The sequence below is a fragment of the Photinus pyralis genome, unplaced genomic scaffold, assembly GCF_008802855.1.
Source record: "Photinus pyralis isolate 1611_PpyrPB1 unplaced genomic scaffold, Ppyr1.3 Ppyr1.4_LG1, whole genome shotgun sequence".
In the NCBI taxonomy this organism is placed as follows: Eukaryota; Metazoa; Arthropoda; class Insecta; order Coleoptera; family Lampyridae; genus Photinus; species Photinus pyralis.
In genome coordinates this window covers 31,611,003-31,625,423 of record NW_022170249.1, presented here as the reverse complement: position 1 = coordinate 31,625,423, position 14,421 = coordinate 31,611,003, and the positions used below count along the sequence as shown (strand labels likewise).

At 36.8% G+C, this 14,421-nt stretch overlaps 1 protein-coding gene across 3 annotated transcripts in view; it reads right to left on the bottom strand.

Annotated features, from left to right (window-relative positions):
* The window catches only part of LOC116175937 (retinol-binding protein pinta-like), a 38,842-nt gene that overhangs the window by 17,710 nt on the left and 6,711 nt on the right, over positions 1–14,421 (bottom strand). For 2 of the 3 annotated variants that reach the window (XM_031495450.1, XM_031494680.1), the window contains 2 exons: positions 14,276–14,384; positions 13,211–14,223 (listed from right to left, as the gene is read on the bottom strand). In XM_031495450.1, the coding sequence (XP_031351310.1) occupies positions 14,087–14,223; positions 14,276–14,384 (246 nt within the window). In that variant the 3' untranslated portion in view covers positions 13,211–14,086. The other variant, XR_004146637.1, reaches the window with a different exon arrangement.

Here is a 14,421-nt window from a genome sequence, read left to right as displayed (position 1 = left end):
TGACGAAATTCACACCGCGAACTACCTACGTAATGTCAAACTTTCCGATTGTAGGTGTGAAATTTTTCTCTCATTTACTCATTATTCAATACAGGGTGATAGATCCTGTAGTGTAGATTTCCTGATAAATCTAATACATTCGGTAAACACTTAAATCCTGTTAGTAGACCTTGGCGTGAAGAATTCAGAATTATCCATGAGAAAAAATATGAATTTGTTTATCAACTTGTTTTCCAGCAAGACATGGGACGCAGGATCCTCCAAACATTATTCTGGTTGTGCTTATGTGCCTATCTCTCGAATAAAATTAGAAACATGATATGACTTTGTAGCTCCATGGTAGAGCATTGGGCTATAAATCCGAAGGTCGGGTGTTCGAACCTGGGTTGAGGTAAATTTTTCATCCGTGTTCAGATCAGTTTCGAGCATTCTGCCGCCTACTCCGAATTGGGTTTTCCTAATTCTTAAGGTAGTATAAAACAACTTAAGACCTTCCGCAGGGGCACCGAGTGATTTTCTCGTGATATGTATGTTTATAATTTTGTACCCCTTTCGGGGGCAAAATCGTGCTAATTTACGAACGCGCAATTGGTATTAAAATTGCACATAGAATTTAGTTATTCATGCGCATATTTATTGCTAACTTCAGACGAGACAGTAAGCTGTTATGAAAATTGTCACACTTTTTAGCAGATAGGGGGGCGTTTTGGGGCAACCATATAAGGTGCTAAAAATAATCGTGCGTGCGAGGTGTGTATTACTGCGTAGTACCCTTTCGTGCGGGGTCATTTCAACGAATCGATGACGATTTGTGTGTGTCTTGCAAAATGAAAAGGAATTGAGCGCGAGCGAACTTGTTTATTTGTAGGTACCGAAAACCCGTACGTAGCTAAAAATAGGTTGATTAGAGCAATTAGAAAAAAAATCGACGTTACTAATTTTAAAATACCAGACAAACTTCGTCATGACATTCCTCAATTCAGAAGGTTAGGAATGTTGACTTATAACTACGCACAATTTTCCCGAGTATACCAAACCCACGTTCATCACAATCGCTTAATTGTCTCCTTTTTTTCGCGCAGTAAACAGAAGCCATTGCAAAATCGCGTTTGGGAATAATCAGCGGAAGTCGGCGAACCAAACAAACAAAACTAATGACACTGCTTACTCACCCGTTCGTAATTCCCATGGATGGGTAATTATTTGTGCACCTTCCAGCGCACGTCTACGCAAAGTGTCCGTTGCCCCCGAGACCGAGACAGAAAACACGAGCATTATTTACAAATCAAATGCGAAACGACTCGTTTATCCATTGTTTATTTTGTAGTAAAGAGTCGATAAAGTCGCCTTATCGACGACGAATCGCTTCCTTTTGCTCTCGTGAACTCATTCGAAACTGTCACGTTTCACACGCAAAAAGAAATCCATCCGAAATAATAAAAAATTGGTAAAATAGTAAAAGTTACCCTCTGGTCATCTTTCGTTCATGAAGGACAGTCTTTGATGGAGATGACCACATGCTCATCCAACCTCCAGGAATTCTAGACAAACCTCTCACGCGCCTCCAGATCTTACAACCTTTCAATCTACAAAAAATCCACAAAAGAAGGCTCATTTCATGTGGTCACAAGGATATTGTCCTGTATAAGCGGCATACATTATTTTGTTATTCACCTGACCGCGAAACTTATCTGATACCCCCACAATGGATGAACTGAAACATTAAATAATATCATAGAGACAGTGAAGCGAAGAAAAACAGTTTAGGAGAGGCTGAGGGTTTTTTGCTCCATCCATCCTTTTTCCAAAATATTACAAAAAAATGGACAATGCCGTCGCGGTCGTTTCCATAGAAACAGCATTGTTTTACGTTCTGAACTTCATTTTATTTCGTGCTTCGTGTCCCATTTGAAGTAAGAATGACAGATGTCATTAGAATGCACAATCATCTGTTTCATTTTATCTACTCTTGTGGTTAAAATGAGACTTAAAAATAAAAAAAGTATTAATTTTATAGCAGACGATAAATTGGAATTGTAATAGGTTCGAATGAGTAGGCTGAGTGTCTCTTTAACCGTAAGGGTAGATACAGTGAAACAAATGATTATGTATTCCAATAACGTGTCATTTTTATTAAAAATAGGACGCGGGGCACGATATAAAATGAAGTTCCGAACAGAATACAATATTGTTTCCATGACGGGAGAACCTAAACTTCCTATTTTGGACGTCTAAATTAAATACCTACAGAATTTTTAAAAGTTTTATAATGATTTCTACGGCTTCTTCTATGAAATAGTCAACTAAGTTAGGTGAATCAAAGCAGACCATTAACACGGTAAAATTTAAATGCCGCTCAGAACACCTTCAAGGGCTAACCGCAAAAGTGGGTACGGACAAAACGCAGTTTGTTTAATTTAAAAAATCTAATCCAAACGCACTTAACGACTCGACTCTCAAATAGCGAAAGATTAACGACTCCAAAAGCTTCTGAGACGATTTTTAAAGGTTTCCACTGTCTCTCGTAGTTACTTGGACACTTCGGAGACTCACGAAAATTCTTTCGAAGACTCTTGAAGATTTTTAGAAGCATTTACAAGCAGATAACTCTCAACGCTCGTAAGTGTCTTAAATGTTCTTCAAGATTCGGAGATCATTACTAGGTCTCCAGTGGAGAAAAAACCATCCATGAGATTTTTTAAAGAAAGATAAAGCTGTTAAATCTCTTAATAACTATTAACGGTTTTTAAGTGCTCTACGGTCTGAAGAAACTTCTGTTTGTGACTCTCGAAGTGCGTTAGAGTCGGATTAAAGCACGAAGCACCAATTAGATTGCGCGTTTCGAGTAAGAGTGTTCAGATGAGCCGACTAAAAAAATCTCTCCTTAAAAAGATAGTAGGATCTATTTTTAAATACAGGATGTTCCTAAATAAAATGTATTTTATGACTAAAAAAACACCGAATCCTATGTTTTTAGAATAAGATATACAGGGTGTTCCATTAAAAGAATGATGGTTTGAGAACCCGGCCACGTATTATACTTATTTTTAAAAAACAGGTTTAAGTCAAACTCAAAAATGGTCAAATGACAGATATGGGGGACAATAAAAAAAATGATCAATTTTGAATTATGAATGCAGAAAAATGTTTCTTTATAATGGTTCGTGAATAATCAAAATAAGTAGGTACACGGGATCGGGTAAAACCTAAACCCTAACATCATTTTTTTTTTAAATAGAACACCATGTAAGTATATTTTGATGTAAAAAATAGCATATTAGATTCTGTTTTCAATATAACACACTAGGGATGATATTCAAAAATATTAAAAATCTTTAAAAAAGATTCAAAACTTTTCAATAAAAAATTCTGAATTTCTTAATGTTAATGTTTCGAAAAGAGAATTTAATATTGCGATGTAAATTTAATTGCGTGATTTATAACAGTTAATTATCAATTATCTCTCACTTGTACAGGGTGGTTCAATTCAAATTCATACTGTTACTAGTTCCTTATTTCCTATGGGCACCATATTGGATTTTTACGGAATGAGATAGATGACAAAAAAACAATAATAATGGCGTGTCACACTCTATACTTTTACAAAAATTTACAACAAAACCAAATGTTTTACATTCATTTTTCAACAAAACATTCACCGGTAACTAGATTTTGCTGAATCAACATGGCTATGGTGACGATGGATTAAAATGAATTTCTTTTTTGTCCTCTATCTCTTCCAATACGGCGTCCAAAAAAAATAAGAAAGTAGAACCCTGCTTCTATATCTAGCGTGCCATGGAGATTTTGGTAACAGATTCAGATTCTCCGACCGCTTGAGCTAGTTAAAAAAAACGAAATTTGATTTTCAGATACTTTCAAAAGTTTTCAAAAATTGCAAATCAATCACAAAACTATCTCACATCCCAATGGTGAGCCCGAGGGTAGAGCCACAAATTTGAACCAACCTGTACACACTTTATACTTCTCTAACAATCACTTCGGCATCGATGTTAGAACACAATGCAATTCGCTTACATAAACAAATGAACGGAAAGTTAAAAAAATAATCATCGAAGTGTCTTTCTATATTAAAATCTACAGGGTGTTTGTACAAACCTATAACTTCCACCCGCGACTACTTTCTGAGGGGGGGGGGGGGGAATGTTATCTTTTATGGTATTCTAATTAAAGGATCTACAAAAAGAACAGTATTCTTCAGTTTTGTCGATTTACTTACACCGCGCATCCTGACAGCACACGGTATGCTTGGAAAAAAATTACTGCAAATTTTGGCAAAATAGTCCGAATGTCATGACATTCAAAATTGTCAAAGAGCTTTATGGAAACCTCGATGCAATTTTGTTATGAAACCGCTGTGGCTGAAATGTTTTGAATGTAAATATTTTGATCATTTCCTTTTGACCATAATTCGCTGTCCAATCGTCTAAACTTTAAGGTGAAAATGGCCCGATTGGAATTTGCAAGTGAAAGTGAAATTGATATTTCGGCTCCCGGATCTTTGTAGCTTATGTTTTGTTTGTTTTTTTTTTACTAAAACAAAAGTCGAGCACGATTGGAATGTCGTTTTACTGTTTATGCAAATCGGTTTTATTATAAATAATTTTAATAAACGAAGAGGACCGCATCCTATTACATTCGATACAGTTTAATCATTCCCAAACAGGATACGTTTCCTTCTAGTAAGTGCGCGTACAACAAATTTAGTGGACGAGTATTTTTGTTATAAAACGATTGCGTCGTAGGCATTTCCAGCACCTCGTGACCGAACTGTTTTGTATTACAAGGCAACGTTGAGCACGCGCATGCGCGACAAAGAACGTAATGCACAAACCGTTGGCCCAAATAGCTCGAATTCAGGTCATTGCGTAGTATACTACTCGAAAATTATTATTTACGAAAACGCTGTTTTTGTTTTTTCCGCCGTCGCCGTAAACTTTACTTACAGGTGCTTTAATTATAGTAAATTGTAGATCAATGACTTGTCCCCTCGGTTTCCTTACTACTAACGCACGTGTGCGCTACGTATGCTCAGTTTGCTTGTAAATTAGGATAATCACACGTAGACGGATAATTCCGAGAAAAAAACACGTAATTGACGACGTGAATAATTACTTTGTTGACACCCTAGCCATCTCTAGAGGAGGGTCACAGGGACCAAAGCTTGGCCCACTTTTATTGACTTTCTTCGAGGCTCTCTTGGTAATTATTAGATGCCCTTGGTGAATCGTGTGTCATGCGGATAACTTTAATTAACAATTGCGACAGTTAGCAACGCCATTTCTTGACATTAAATTATCTATGGAAACCTCGGGTCAAAAAGGCAGAAGTGAGGCTATCCCCCTATCTCGGAAGTAACATACAAGTCGGTTAAATGCTCCTATTTTGGTAAACCATGTATGACATAAAAACAAGTGAACATGAAAAAACGGCGTTATTTCCAAAAAAAACGTTGTGCCAACGATTTCTATAAAAAAAATATTATTTCTACGCCACTGTTATGTGAAAATGCAAAAAACTGTTGCCTTTGCATTATTTTCATCTCTCATATTAACGAAGACTATCACCTTTTGACGAAAAACGTCAATTTTGGATCGATACGCAGTAGGCGGTGGAGTAACAGCAATTCGACACATTTTCTTTGTAACTCTAAAGGATTTCGAGATCCTAATACTGTGTGCATGACCAATAAGGCCACCCTGTATATTTGGAAGAAAAATACAAAACATCTAAAGTAAAGGCTTCTGGGACTTTCTTTGGGGAGGCTCTATTTTATGGTTTTATTGGTCAAAAAATCGTAGCGACGACCTAAAAATTCTAGGCAAGATAAGGATGTATATGATGGAGATTTCCGAAACCATAAGATAGGACGATGTATCATTTTTTAATCTTTTTGAATATAATATTGAAATATAACATATTGTTGAAAAGAGAATGTAAATGCTGTTTTTTGAAATTTCTATTTAAAAAGATGAGGTATAATCAAAAAGATTCAAACAGATTTTAAAGAATTTTTTTGAAAGAAAAATTTGAATCATCCCTGCTGTTTTCCATTGTTAAAAAGGGAATTTAACTGCTGTTTTTTTGACATTTCTATTTAAAATGAGGTTAGGTCTCATAACTTTTTTCCTGGCTCCATATTTATTTTGAAAACGCCAGATTATTCAACAATCTCTATAAAGTGCTTCACAGAATGGTTACAAAATGTTGAAAATTTTTCACCTCACGTTTTATAAACATTGAAAATTTCTGCAAAATAGGTAGGCATTTTTTAAATGTCTGGGAAATGCGAGAGTGCGAACCAACATCGAAGCCGAAGCGATTATTAGTGAAGTTCGCGCTCGTATGCGAAAAATTTACATGTTATTAATTATGTACAAGGATGGGATACATAATAATTAATACAAATAAATCAATTTAAATCATAATTATCCGTTATTAATTAGTTGTAGATTTATTTATTTATTTATTATCCCTTTCTTGTTCCAGGCCCTCAACAAGCTTGCGTCCAGAGAGACCCGCATAATGCTTTTTAGAGGTGCTCCTGCAGTAGGTTTCGAGTTGTTCTATACTATTTTGCAATAAAAAATACAATAATCAAAAAGATTCAAAAAAGATTTTGAAGAATTTTTTTTAAATTTGAATCATTTTTTTAATCTTTTTGAATATCGTCCCTGCTGTGTTATATTCTTGAAAAGAGAATTTAAATCTCGATTTAAATACTGTTTCTGTATCTTTTTTAAATGAGAAAATATAGGGTGATTCTGAATTTGAGAATTTTTTTAATGTCCCCCGTGTCTCTTAAGCGAACGAAAATGCCCACATTTTACCGTTTTTAAGTTTAACCTCAAAAGAGCAAATAATGCCTATCTTACTTTTTTATATTACAATGGCGGAGATATCCTATAAAATATACAGGGTGTTCCTAAATATGATGTAGATTCGGAAGGGGGTAATGCTTTAGATTAGTTTAAAACTAAAACTACAGGGGGGTATAAAGTTTCACGAATTTTTTTATTTTTTCTTTATTCCTCCTGCAGTTGTGAAAACACGCAAACTAAGTTTGTTCCCCGATCTCGAAGAGCCTTTAAGACACTTACGAGCGTTTCGAGTTAACTGTTTGCAAACGCTTCCAAAAATCTCCAAGAGACTATAAAACTTATAGGAATCTCTCCTAAGGTGTTTGTGACTGTGTCCAAGACTGCAAGGGCCGGCTGGCAGGCAGCAAATGAGAGCCCGTAGAAGAACGCTTGTAGAAAGACGAGGAGTGTATCCTCTACTAACCTACCGGGGCCGTGTAATTAACAACTATAGGGACGAGATTGCATGATGTGGGATCGGCGACATCTGGGCGCCATCCCCGAGCGTGTTATACTAACGTGGTGATTTTTTTTTCTTCTATAGTTTTTGGTCCGAGTGTTTTATTTTTTTTTCTTAGGGTCGAACTTGCAAAACGCACGTCGCCGAGGGGTAATCGACTTCGGACTCCCAACAGTTTCTTAGAGCATCCCGGTCTCTTGTGTCGCCAATAAAAACTCGAGCTATGGGAAGTGCCCCAAAAATGGAGTATTATCATTACGAAAATTGCATTTGAGTCATTAACGATTCACTTTAAATTTGATTTTTACGTATATAGGTATATACAATAGTGAGACAGCGGGGTTAAAAAACGTATACTGTACATTTTTCAATGTAATTAGTCCCATTGATTAGGGTAAGTGGAATATTTACCCTAAAAGTCGACAACGCCGAAATGCAGCTGTTCATCAGAATAAAGTTTATTTTAGAAAGGAGGGGGTGTAACAATAGAGCACAAGATAAACAGGTACGCGACCGTGCAAGGAAGAAACTAAAGATCAAGTCGTTCCCTCGTTGTTTATATTTTGAGAAAGAACGCAAAAACGCGTTGTTCTGGCTGGTGATCGGGTCATACTCTCAGTATCGATCACGAGGAGTCAAAATGCCTTTATTTAGATACATCAGATGTTCGCGACGCACGCGACCGAAAATTGGCAACAGTTTGCATGCGGCCGTGGTGGAATTTCATTAACTATCTCTCGTGCAAGCTATTTTATCTCACCCTCCCCCCCTTTCGCCCCTTGCGACACGCACAAATTTCTGCGAGAACTGCGTGCGTTTGTAAATAAAGAACGTTGTGAACCAACCTTATCGAATTTCGCCCAGAGTGCTGTGGTAAAAACAGTTGAATGAATTAAAAAAAAAACAAAGTGCGTCAATCGACTTATCTTTGGAAAAATGTGGAAGGTTAAAAGTTGACAATAATTTTCCCTACTTACTCAATAACAACAACAAGCGTCCAAACGAAAACTGCTCATCTCATTCCCAACGGGCCTGTCTGCCTGCGTCCTTCTACTCGAAACGCACTTTCACAATTTTCACTAAAATCCCTCACAATCACCAACCAAATTCTCCACTTCGTTTAAGTAATTCACTCGGAAATGTGTCAATCTATTAAAAAAAACGCCTCGATCACACGTGCAAGGCGTAAAACGTACGCTTCTAACGCGCTTAAAAGCCGAACTAAAACAGTTTCGGTTTGGGTGTAGCGTCGTTTGTTTTGAACCGGTCGGCCAATCGCGTCGCGTTCCTTCCCGGAGTACTGTACTGCAGCAGGTAGTAGTAACGCGACGGAGAGGGAAATAGACGCGCGACGCTGGCGGAAGGAGGACGGGGCGAGTCGCGATGATGAATTGAACAACTGCATTATATTCATCTCTCTCTAAATATTGACAAAACGCGTCGAGTAGTAAAAAGGTTGTGGACGATTAAAGAAATGCTTTCCCGCCAAAACTTGACTGGTTGCCCGTAGGTCGTTTACGTCTTTCTATATTAAATTAAATTGCGTCGCAATAATAAAGTCATGTAAATGTATCGATTTAGATTAAGGTCCTTGACGTTTACTTCCTAGTAATTTGATGACGAGCGGTCGTTTTGAAGTACCAAAACGGTAGTAGGTACGATGCCGTTGCCATTTCAAAATGCGCACAGCACCGTATGCCCTAATTAGGGCCCCAATTATGCACAGAATCCCAATTAAATGCCAAAGGGCCTTCAACTTTTCCAGTGGAATTTTTTAATATAAAACAAATGAAAATTTTCATTCGTACCTGTTTTTGACAAACTGTAAATTTCGTTGGACCAATTGAAAGAAAAGAAGAATTTTTTTTAATCCTTTTGTTTACGTTTCCTTGAACATTTAGGATTGTCGTGATTGGTCCATTTTTTAATCGTTCTTAGATGCGCCATTCTTTTGAAATTGTTCACATTTCTTCGAATTTTCCCTAAGATCCCTTAGATAATTATTAGACCCTTTCCTGCTTCGAATTTATCCGATTTTTCGGTGTACTCAAATTTTCCAAAATATTTCTTTTCTTCGGATTAAATCGCTGCTTTTAACGTTGCATATAAATAAATTATATCAATTCTATCAATTCTAGCAGATTCCCCCGATTCAAATTGTTTAAATTCTTCGGTAACTATACCATTTCTTCTTTTTTAACTCTTCATACGCCTCGAATAATGCGAATTCGTGGCACTTTTCTTTTGTCTCGATTTTTTCAATTCTTCCGCTACCTTCGTGTGCTCCGAAGTTTTGAGATTTTTCAAATTTTAGGGAATACTTGGATTCGATGTATCTTTCGGATTGTTCTGTTTTTTTTTAAATTCTTCATACCCTTTGGTTTCCTTGAATTTATTCAAATTCTTCATTCTTTAAATTCTCCCATTTCTTAGAACTTTTTGCATTTTTCAAATTCCTCAGGTTCCCCATGATTTCCCCAGTTATTCGAACCTTCCGATCTTGAAATTGTTTAAATTTGTCAGATTCACAAGGTTTTTTAAATTCTTAAAATTCCCCGAATTTTGCCGTCTCTTCTTTCATAAATTTTCATGCGCCTCCAACAATTAATTTCTTTTCAAATTCTTCAAAATGTTTTTTGGATTCCGCTCTTCGAATTATTAAAACACAGATCCATTTTATTAAAAGCTCTACGTAATTCCCAATTTCTTTGAATTCGTCCAATTCATCAATTTCTTCAGTTATTCGGCTCGATCGCATTCTACGTTTGAGATTTCTCAGCTTCTTTAGTTTCCAGATCTGTAGATTCGTCAGATTCTTCGATTTTTAAGACTTTTCCGATCTTTCTTTAAATTCTTTCAATTCGTCTCTTTTGAATCTTCAAATGGTTTGAAATTCTTCGGATTGTTTCTTTCCTAGAATTCTTCGGATTTGACAATGTCTTCAATTTTCGAATCTTATCGTTTTTTTTCGAATTCTTCTTTTGAGATTCTTCAAGATTTGTTCGATTCTTCGATTTCTTCGTTTTTTTGAGTTCTTCCGACAATTCACATTCTTCGGGATCTTGAGGATTCTCTACAATTTCTTCCGATTCCTCCTCGAAATTTTTCTTCAGTTTCTTTCTCTTCTACGGGTTCGATAGATTCTTCACTTTCTTAAAATCCGACCATTCGTAAATTCTCAGACATTTCTTTATTTGATACAAATCGAGCCGACAACAACATATTTACATCGACATCTGAGCCAAAAAAAAATGTGACGACGGATTTACCCATATATTGGAACAAAATGGCGTCATCGTGTCGCGCGGAACAGGAAACGAAATATTCGAAAAATGTTTATTGTTAGTAGTGATGTTTAAGTTATAGCGCGATATAAATAAATGTTCTGATTCTAAATAAGTTACCTAGGTACGTTCGCGAACTATATATTGTTAAATACTTGAATGTAAATAAATTCGTGTAACGTTACATATTAATATCAGACGAATTCATTTGGCATTGACCAATTTCCGCGAAGGTCAGTGTTATTGTGGTTAATTTTCGCGATTAGGATTCAATACGTGTGCGGAGGACGTTGCGGTTCGATATTCGACAATCCGTTTCACGGAACAGGACTTTAAAAATACTGCAACGAAACATATTGTTTTTGGACGGCCGACGATGACGAGGGTCACTATTGTCAGTGAGGATCTAGGAAAAGGTACACAATGGAAGATATCAGTGAAGAGCATTCATCGCCTCCGCCGCCGTCGCGTTAGGGGGTTAGAAAAACAATTGATTTCTCGTTGACAGGTTCTTGGAAAATGTCTTGTTGTACCGGGGGTGAGACAGGCACGTCTCCCAGTTGTGGTACTTGTCGGTAAAATAAAAAAAATACGACGTCCACGACGGGCCAGGGTAAAATCTCACCCTCGCCACGGGATTCAAACGTCATGCTGTATTTTAAATTGCTATGTACAGTCAAAATCACACGGTTTCTGAAAAAGGTAACGTCACCTTTGGGGTTACCACCTGTGTACATTATTTTTGACACTGATTGTACATTAATGAATCAATGAATGATATTGGGAATTAAAAGTAAACAATTTTTCTAAATAAATCAAAAATTCAAAATGTTCCATTTGGGTGCTAGGTACGTTCCTAAATGTCCCAAAATGGGCATTTGATATTGAGTTTTCTATGCAATCATAACAAGTAGACCAATTCCCACCCCAAGCCAAGGTGATACATCCCTAAACGGAAATGAAAAGAAATACATCCCTCCACGAAATTAACGTAAATTTAATTACTTGCTTTTATTTAATTAAAATCAAGTAATTTATAACAGTAATTAATATTTATCACTTACAATTTATAACATAACACGCGTGTCGAAGTTGGAACTCTCTCCATTTGCTTATATAGCAAACAAAAATCTTTCTAAAATTTTCGCAAGTATTCAAGGGCGCTTTATATAGCTTCCTGTGCGCCCGCCTGGGGAGAGGATCCACTGTTTCTCGCGAAAACATTTTTAAAAACTTATTTGGTTTTAAAATAACGAATTTTATTTTATAGGTTCGAATGAGTGTTTCTTTAATCGTAGGGGTAGATAAAGTGATTACTTTAACGACAAGGGTAGACAAAGTGAATCATTGTACATTCAATTATTATTAAAAATGGGACGCGGAGTGCGATATAAAATGAAGTTCAGAACTGAAAACAATATTGTTGAAATATCGATTCAAGTTTCTCTTCACTACGAGTGTACAGTTAGGGTAAGTAACGGCACACCCAGCACACTTACACAATGTAAATTCGTCTGGGGATTACCGCTTAGTTCCGAACTGCGAATGCACTACAGATCAAGAACGATTTGATAATGTTTATTTACTATGCTCCTACGCTATTTATATCACCGCAATTGTTTCTTAACCTACTATTCTAATAAAATAGGAAGTGTTGATGCGTCGACCTAGTCAAGAATGCTTACGATTGTTTTGCATCGTTTGCTGGTTTGTTTCCTAATGTGATTATTGTTCCGCGTTTGGCAGCGTTTTCCTTATTTTTGTTTTTAATTAATTGTATCCTTGACTTGAATTCTTCCTTGTTACCTTATGCTAACGTTCCTAAATTTGGGCTGGCGTATAAATCCTGTTCTAAATGAACAACGAGGATATAGATCGTTTCACCAATAATTTAACATTTCTCATTAGGTCTTTAAGTAGCGGGAATTCCCACTGCGACATTTAAAACAATAGGACAATAGCCCCCATTAAACTAAAAATCAGCGGTTCCCAATAAAAGTTTAATGTTTCAAACGCCAAATTAAAAATGGGACGCGGAGCTCGATATAAAATGAAATTCAGAACAGAAAACAATATTGTTCTCATGGAAACGACGCGAGAAGCTAAGCCCGCTATTTTGAACGTCTAAATTAAATACCGGTTGAATTTTCAGAAGTTTTGTAATGATTTCTATAATTTCTGAGTTTTGTATTATACACGACGATAATGGGTAAAAATCTCGTGAATTTGGTACTTACCCCCAATGGAGTACGTCGGCGCAATGCCCGAAAAGCACTTGCTTGCTATAACGAAAGCTCCATATCCGCAACCGTATTCAGAATAATCCATTTTCAGGTATTCGTTTCATGCCGAGTTGTACATTTTGTAAATGTGTAATGGATGTCTCACGATAGGACGACGCTGCCGGATTGTTTATTATTAATTATTTATATGGGTGAAATAGAGCTTACATGTTACGAAATGCGGTCGCCCCTTTTAAAACGGCGTCCGCCGGTCCTGAGATCACGTCACATCCGCCTTCGTTCTTCATCGCCGATGAGTAATGTTTCATGGCGCCTCGATGTCTATCGGGATTTCTGAAATATTCGCTATGATTATTTATCTTAAGCATAAGAAATTTTGTGAGAATGTTAACAATTGAGGAATTTGAACGTGCCAGCTCGGATTTTCAATAATTTTTGAAATCTGCGGTGACGAAAAAAACAATCCAGAAAGAAATGACGACGAGCCATAGGTAACTGACAAATTTTTCAAATCGTACTTAATAGCATTGTTACAATAAAAAACTATTAAATAGCCTATAGTTCGACAATATACTACTTTATACCATGCTATCCTAATCTTTGAGGTTAAAAAGACAATTATAAAAATATGGAAAAAAAGTTCCTCATTTTTTAATGTTAGTTATTGAACCCCCTGTATTTGTCCGATATGTATTCTCGCACGATAAGGCATTGTGCGCGGGTGCACCATTCTGTTGAAACCAACAGTTCCCAATTTTTTTGTGTGCCGTTTTACTTGATTATGATTTCTCCGAAACGAAACGTTGGATGGAAAATCTCTGGACAGTGTCTTCTGGAGCTCAAACAGTTTCCCTAATTAGACCATCGTATGGTTTCGGAGATCCCTATGATTGACATCCTAATCTTGGACACAGTGTATACTGATTGATCACTATATAGGGTGCTCCATTAAAAAGGTCTGCCTTTAACTATTTCTCATACCACAAGGTTTTGTTTAATAAATTTTCCTCTCAACGGCTATCGGTCACTCACAGAAGGTTGACTCACCTTCTTACACTTCGAACATAAACAGGGTCATTTGTGGTAAGTCACCTAATTTTTCCGAGTGTAGTCTTTAATTAGATTTTAATGCGACTTTGCCTATTTATAAATATAATTCTAACTATAGTATATAGCCCAAGGGAGTGGGGATTTTTGGCGGGCGACCCTCCGAGAGAATTAATCTAATTCGAGCTGTCTGAAAGAACCTTCCATGTCGAACAGGCAGCCGCCGAACTGAAGCGGACCGTCGAACTTAAACCTTTGGTCCTCGATGAACCAATCCCTAAAGCTCTCGATAATAGACTTCCAGCGAGCTGCCGAGGAAAATACTCAGCATCGGTTTAGAGACGGGGTAGTAACACTTACGTCCGATTTCGACGATGCTTTCGCCGCTGCCTCCGTACTCCCGCGGAAGTGCCGCCTTCGGGATGTCATTCAAAATTTGTCGCTCCTCGTTTTCGTTGTAGAACTTCATCTAAAACTGAGAGTAAGTAATTCGTCAATTCGCCAAT